Here is a 7,453-nt window from a genome sequence, read left to right as displayed (position 1 = left end):
AGAGAGAGAGAAAGACAGAGAAAGAGAGAGAAAAAGAGCCCCTTTGGGCACCTATCAAGACTTGGGGGATTATAATGCCGTATATAACTACCCTATAGCGAATTGTGATGCCTGGATGTGTACAGTGAAGGGGGGTCGATATAAAGAGGTCGCCCCCTTCGTAGAACAACGTTTCCTTTTGGCTAAAACAGATGGAGACATTGGGTTCCTCCTCAGCGATGCTTTGACTCATATATACTCTCTATAAGCCACACTCGTGCTGTTTTGGAGTCATATATATCATATACATTGATGCGAGCTGTTTTGGAGTCATATATATCATATACATTGATACGAGATACGTCCATAAGTGGTTTGAAAGCAAAGTGACCCTACCTTACCCCATCCTCTCCCTCCCTCGCCCTCGCCGCCGCTTGCGTCCACCTACCACCACCGCCGCTTGCGTCCACCACAGCCGCTGCTGCGCCCCTCCTCCTCCTCAACCCACCACCGCTTTGCGTCCAACCCACCCTGGCCCTTCGAGGCTGGCTGTTATGGTGGCGTGGCCCGAGGGTCGACGCTCATGACGTCGCGCGTCCACCATGAGCAGCAGCAGCCTTTGGACTCGAGTCTCCTTGTAAACCATGAGGAAGAACAGTCCAGGCCGAGGACCCGCTCGGCCAGTCTCCTGGTGCATAGGGGTGATGAGCAGCGTCGGCGCCCTAGGCAGGCATGACGCCCGAGCCCCTGAGGACTCGAGGTCCGACATGGCTGGCCGGGGCTTGGCCCGATCCACGTCCTACCAGGCCCTACACTCGGCCCTGGCCAGACTCTATCGTATCGACGACTTTACGATGGAACGGATCGGCTCGGGGTTTTTCTCTGAAGTGTTTAAGGTGAGAAGGATTAATTAATGCTCTTCATGGATCTATTTGAGATTTGGTTGTAGAGTTAAAGGGCTAAGATGGGGCCAAATGCTTTTAATTGACCTATTTTTTAAATGCATTGCAGAGTTAAAGGGCTAAGATGGGGACATGCTGTTATTTGGCCTATTTTTTTTAAATGCATTGCAGATTTAAGGCAAAGATGAGCACAAATACTCTTAATTGACCCATTTTTTTAATGCATTGCAGAGTTAAAGGGCTAAGATGAAGACATATTTTTAATGCATTGCAAATTTAAAGGGCTATGATGAGCACAAATACTCTTAATTGACCCATGTTTTACAAAAGGGTAAATGAGACATTGCAGAGTTAAAGCAAGGAGCACAAATACTCTTAATTGACATTTTTTTAATGCAGCAGAGTTAAGGCAAGATGAAGAATTTAAATGCATTGCACATTTAAGGCTATGAAGCACAAAACTTTAATTACATTTTTAATGCATTGCATAAAATGAGAAAATGTTCTTAATTGACCCATTTTTTTCAAATATACATTGCAGAGTTAAAGGGCTGAGTTGAGCACAAATGCTTTTAATTGACATTTTTTTTTAAATGCATTGCAGAGTTAAAGGGCTAAATGAGGATAGTGCTTAAATTGACCTATTTTTTAAAGACTATGTAGAGTTATTAAGGCCAAGGTCAGTAGAAATGTTCTAAATTGACCTATTTTTGAAATAGAATGCAGAGTTATGATGGCTTGAGTGGAGACAGATGCTGAAATTAACCTATTTTATCCAATGTAGATTTACTAAGGTGAGTTAGGCTTGTATATGACCCATTTGTCCACAGGATAAAGTTTGTATTTCAGATTCCATTCTTTTCATAAAAGGATGTTGCCTGGCTGTCATGCATTTTGATATATAGATGCCTAGATTTTGACATAGAATATCAGGTTTGTCATCAGAGCTACGAATGTAGCCCATGTCTTTTTTGAGTGTAGTGTCATTTAGTATAATCATATTCATACTTGTGTATCCCACCATACTGTGTCTTAATGTAGCCTTTACTTCACGTGAAGGTATATCTAGTTAGATGTAGTGAAATGTAGGATTTTCTAGCATTTTTTCCCCTGTTCTCATGTAAGTCATTGTGTGAGGCAGAACAGCTCATGAGAAATATATACACAAATGAAAAACTTATGTCGATTGTTGAAGGTCGTGTCTGCTTAAGTTAGGAAGGGGGTCGGGATAGCTTGCTTAAAAACTTATATTAATTGTTGAAGCTTGTGTCTACTTAAGTTAGGAAGGGGGTCAAAATAGCATACTTAAAAACTTATATTAATTGTTGAAGCTTGTGTCTACTTAAGTTAGGAAGGGGGAGTCATCATAGCTTACTTAAAAACTTATGTTAATTGTTGAAGCTTGTGTCTACTTAAGTTAGCAAGGAGGTTATCTGTTCAGCTAGGCTGTTCAAGGCTGGATTGCCCTCCAAACAACGTAGTGGCAATTAAGAGACATAGTTAATGATGATCATGTGTTTCATGATTGGATGAAATTAAAGGCAGATTTTACGTGTTGGAATACAACTTTGTTATTATTAAGAAACTCCTAAGCGAAGGTGTTAAATGAGCTGATGAGTTCCAGATATAAAACTAGGGGAATCAAAGTCATTTTTGGAATGTATTTTTTGTAAGTGTTATAAAATTAATCCCGAATACAGTCGCCACAGCAATTGGGAACCTGCCTGTGTGTATTGGGGAATGTATGCAAATATGACTAGTGATTTTTACCCATGAATTTATATAAGGGGGGTGGTTTATATATATATATACAGTTGGGGTGAATATTATATATATTTGCATAGCTTGCTTTGGTCGCCTTTTATGGTAGGTATGTTCATGATTTGTGGGAATATTTGATATTTTTTATAGAGATACGTTCGTAATGCCTTTCAGTTTAAATGCCTAAACATTTCTTTATCCAACCCACTTATTTGTATTGCTGTTTAAAGGCTTGCGGTCTTTAAATGACCTGGTTTAAATGGCTTCACTTGGTAGGGGGTAGATATAGTCCCTGAAGTGAGTACATTTTTCTCTCTTATTATAATGTCGTTTTTAGAATTCGCATTGATTAAATGTCCAGTTGAGTAAGGAGAACGTCTGCTGGGCCAAGAGTTTAAAAAAATGTTGAAGTAAATGCGCGAAAGGGATTTGAGAGTCGTTTAAAGTCACTGGAATGTTCACTTAAAAGGCAATTGGCGTCCATGTTTGGCTCAAAAGCCAAAAGTTCTGTTGTTCCATTAACATAATTTAGTTTGTGTAGGGTAATTATTTACGGATTAAATGACAAGGATTATTGCCTTCGTATACTTGACGTGTTATTATGATTATTGTATATATGTTATGAAATGTTGTTATATATGTTATGTCTTGTTACATGTTACACAATATGTTGTGTTATGTGTTGTGTTATGCTGGCTCACAAGAGATTATTATAATCGCGGTATTCGATGGATTAATCTCCACTGAGAATGATTAATCATGTGATTATTAGAGTGTGACCCTCATTTTTCTTGTGTCTCGAGATAGATATATGTATATATGATATATGTATGTATATATGTCACCTGTCAATATCGAACAGTGCGTATTAAGGTGTGAATTATAGGTCCGTGTTGCGTAAACTGACGTATAGATTTCGCGTTAGCTTTGGCGATTAATGGTTGGGTGGTGGGGGATTAATGAACATTGAAGTTAGGTTGATCCCAGAAATCCAAGGGCGATGACATTGTTGTATCCAAAATGGATCGCTCGGCCAGTGTTCCATAAAGTAGGGTGATGTAAAGTTTTACTTTAAAGTCGGTTTGGTGGCTAGCGAGATTACTATAAAGTGGTATAGGGGGGTGGGTTGAATGATATGCAAAATGAGGATTCCAATTTGGTCTAGTTTGGTATATATTACGCGTATAGGATTTGTGTGAGAGAGAGAGAAATTGAAGATGAGGTATAGAGTTGTAATGAGTGAATTGCTGGTTTCGTTGTGGTTTAAAAAAGGGAAAAAAAATGCTCATTGTCTTAAGACCAGTGAAAGAATGTGGTTTGTTGGCTATGTCTATTTAACTGTCGAATATGTACATATGTTGTATTGGTGTTACTTTAAGCAGATAGTATGAGAGAGTTTAGAATAAGTGCTCAGCGTTATTTCTCATTTGACAGGATCGAGAGTTTAAAATAAATGCCCAGCGTTATTTGTCATTTAACAGTTTCGAGAGTTTGAAATAAATGCCCAGCGTTATTTCTCATTGACAGGATCGAGAGTTTATAATAAATGCCCCAGCGTTATTTCTCATTTAAGTGGCTCGTTTAATGGTTTAAATACGAGATGATAAAGGTGATTTAGATGTTATATTTCGCATATATGTTCGTAATTATCCACATAGTACGAAGGTACGATGTTAAGTTTAATTAAACCCTGCTATTCCAACATAGCATCTACGATGGTTACTTATCAGCGTACTTATAAAAGTATTGAAGAAATGAGTATATATATTTTGCCTTTTGGGATTGGCTGTTACGCCAATTATCTGATAATTGCCCTCAAGTCGGTTGTATGTTGAATAATTAATTATCATTTTATTATGTTGAATAATTAATTATCATTTTATTATGTTGAATAATTAATTATCATTTTATTATGTTGAATAATTAATTATTGTAGAATATTGGATAATATTTAATTACCATTTCAAGACCTTTCTTAAGACGTTCGAATATCGGCAGAATATTTAAGAATACCCATTTGCCTTCAAGTAATTGTGATTGAGTGATATTCCCTCATCCCTGGGCGATATTCCTTCATTCCTTTGAGTGATATTCCCTCATCCCTGGGCGATATTCCTTCATTCGGCGATATTCCCTCATCCCTGGGCGATATTCCTTCATTCCTCTGCGATATTCCTTCATTCCTCTGCGATATTCCTTCGTCCCTGGGCGATATTCCTTCATTCCTCTGCGATATTCCTTCGTCCCTGGGCGATATTCCTTCATTCTTCGGCGATATTCCTTTGTCCCTGGGCGATATTCCTTCATTCCTCGGCGATATTCCTTCGTCCCTGGGCGATATTCCTTCATTCCTCGACGATATTCTTCATCTCTCGGCAGCAGCAGCAGCTGGGCTTAAAGTCAGCGTTTTTATTTTCCCTTTTTTTTTCCCCCCTTAAAGCTGTGAGTCTATGACGATGACGTCACGAGCGCGGGTTCGAACCCCACGTCTTCCTCGCTGATGCTGACGTCCGTGGCGGTCATGAGGGGGGGGGGGGTTGCGTGGGGAGGGAGGGGGGGGGGGTTCTATTCTGCTCACTGACGGGGAGGGGTAGCTTGACGGGGGGGTGTGGAGGGGGGGGAGGGTCGGTTCTGTTCACTGATGAGGTTTATTTCTGTCTCAGTTGACGGGGTGTGTGTCTGTCTATCTCGGTTGACGGGGGTGTATGTCTGTCTATCTCGGTTGACGGGGGTGTATGTCTGTCTGTCTCTCTGTCTCGGTTGACGGGGTGTGTGTCTGTCTATCTCGGTTGACGGGGTGTATTTCTGTCCTCTGAACATGATGGTTTCTGTCTGTTTGACGTGGGGGTTGTTTTTTTGTGTTCAACCCCCACCACAATCACTCTCTCACCCTACCACCACCACCACAACCACCCCCCACCACCACAATCACCACACCCACCTCCACCAACCACCACAATCACCACAACCACCTCCACCAACCACCACAACCACCTCCACCAACCACCACAATCACCACAACCACATCCACCAACCACCACAACCACCACACCCACCTCCACCAACCACCACAATCACCACAACCACCTCCACCAACCACCACAACCACCACAACCACCTCCACCAACCACCACAATCACCACAACCACCTCCACCAACCACCACAACCACCTCCACCAACCACCACAATCACCACAACCACATCCACCAACCACCACAACCACCACACCCACCTCCACCAACCACCACAACCACCACACCCACCTCCACCAACCACCACAACCACCACAACCACCTCCACCAACCACCACAACCACCACAACCACCTCCACCAACCACCACAATCACCACAACCACCTCCACCATCCACCACAATCACCACAACCACCTCTACCAACCACCACAACCACCACCACCACAACCACCTCCACCAACCACCACAATCACCACCACAACCACCAACCACCACAACCACCACAATCACCACCACAACCACCAACCACCACAATCACCACCACAACCACCACCACCACCACCACAACCACAACCACCACAACCACAACCACCTCCACCAACCACCACAACCACCCCACAACCACCTCCACCAACCACCACAATCACCACCACAACCACGAATCTTTCCTATTCTCACCACCCCCCTCTTATCCCCGACCTGTTTACCCACGTCAACCTCCTCACCCCAACAAATCACAAAAAAAGATAAGATTTTTTTCCCAATAAATATAATTACCTTTTTTCCCCCGTCAGGGCAAAATTCCCATCTTCGTAACTCGAATTCCAAACAAGTTGTTTCCGTGTCCAGGCTGCTGGGGGGGTAGGGGGCCTCCAACCAGCTTGGTCGACCAGCGACCCGACCTACATCGCCCGGGCTGTGGGGTTAGAAAGACTCCCCCGCAATCCTGCACAGCAAGTAAATTGAAGGAGGATTTGGAGGATGTCAGGGTCATTGGAAGGTGTGTGTGTGTGTGTGTGTGTGTGTGTGTGTGTGTGTGTGTGTGTGTGCGCATGACCACGGGCAAAAACCAGACCCCAATCATGGTCGTGTGAGACGAAAGGAAAAGTGATAAAATATTAAGAAAAGAAATCTTTTCTCGAACCTCCCTAGCTCATCAGAGGTGGAGAGGGGGGGGGTTATGGTGTAAGAGAGGGACAAAGAAGGGAGTGTGACATCCACACCTTGGATGATCGAGGAGGGGGCGAAGAAGGTATGATAACGGTTCACCTTCGTGTGGCTGGCCTCCATACGGAAACTATGGGAGACAGCTGAACCCAGGCGATTCACCGTGGGGTCCCAGGCCTTTTAGTTCTTGGGAAATAGACGCAAGTGGACAGCTCACCGTAGCAGTTGTTGACGTAATACCTCTAGAACAGACGGGAGTAACTTGACCGAGAATGGAAACGGGAGTTAGTTGACGGGCGCTGATAAATGCAAGGCTTTTGATTCCACTCTAGACAAGAGATAAGTGGCGAAAGAACCACTTGATATACTGGAATGGTGCAGTACTTTATACAGAGAGGAATGTTATTACTTGTAGGTATGGAACAGAGATCCCCCCCCCCCAAAAAAAAAAAGAAATATAAGATTGTGACGCCTAGCTTCCATTTATGTGCGATTTTCTCGATGTTGTGTCTCAAGGATAGATTCGAGGATAGTATCATGGCTAAGATAATTGTATCATGCCACAGTTATGGAAATGATTAAGGTGTAGAAAGACATACCGGTAGAAATTGCGTCCTTGGACTGTTGGATTGGACCAGGTCAGTACTTCCTCATTCCGAGATGCTGCATG

General features: G+C 42.9%; 1 protein-coding gene across 1 annotated transcript in view; it reads left to right on the top strand.

The window, feature by feature from the left end:
* Positions 1–478: 478 nt before the first annotated feature.
* The window catches only part of cdi (center divider), a 132,246-nt gene continuing 125,271 nt past the window's right edge, over positions 479–7,453 (top strand). Inside the window, exon 1 of the mRNA XM_071660465.1 lies at positions 479–875. Coding sequence (XP_071516566.1) covers positions 624–875 — 252 coding nt within the window. The 5' untranslated portion in view covers positions 479–623. The remainder of the gene's footprint in view (positions 876–7,453) is intronic.

Source organism: Panulirus ornatus, chromosome 71, assembly GCF_036320965.1.
Source record: "Panulirus ornatus isolate Po-2019 chromosome 71, ASM3632096v1, whole genome shotgun sequence".
In the NCBI taxonomy this organism is placed as follows: Eukaryota; Metazoa; Arthropoda; class Malacostraca; order Decapoda; family Palinuridae; genus Panulirus; species Panulirus ornatus.
This window is presented reverse-complemented; position numbering and strand designations above follow the sequence as displayed.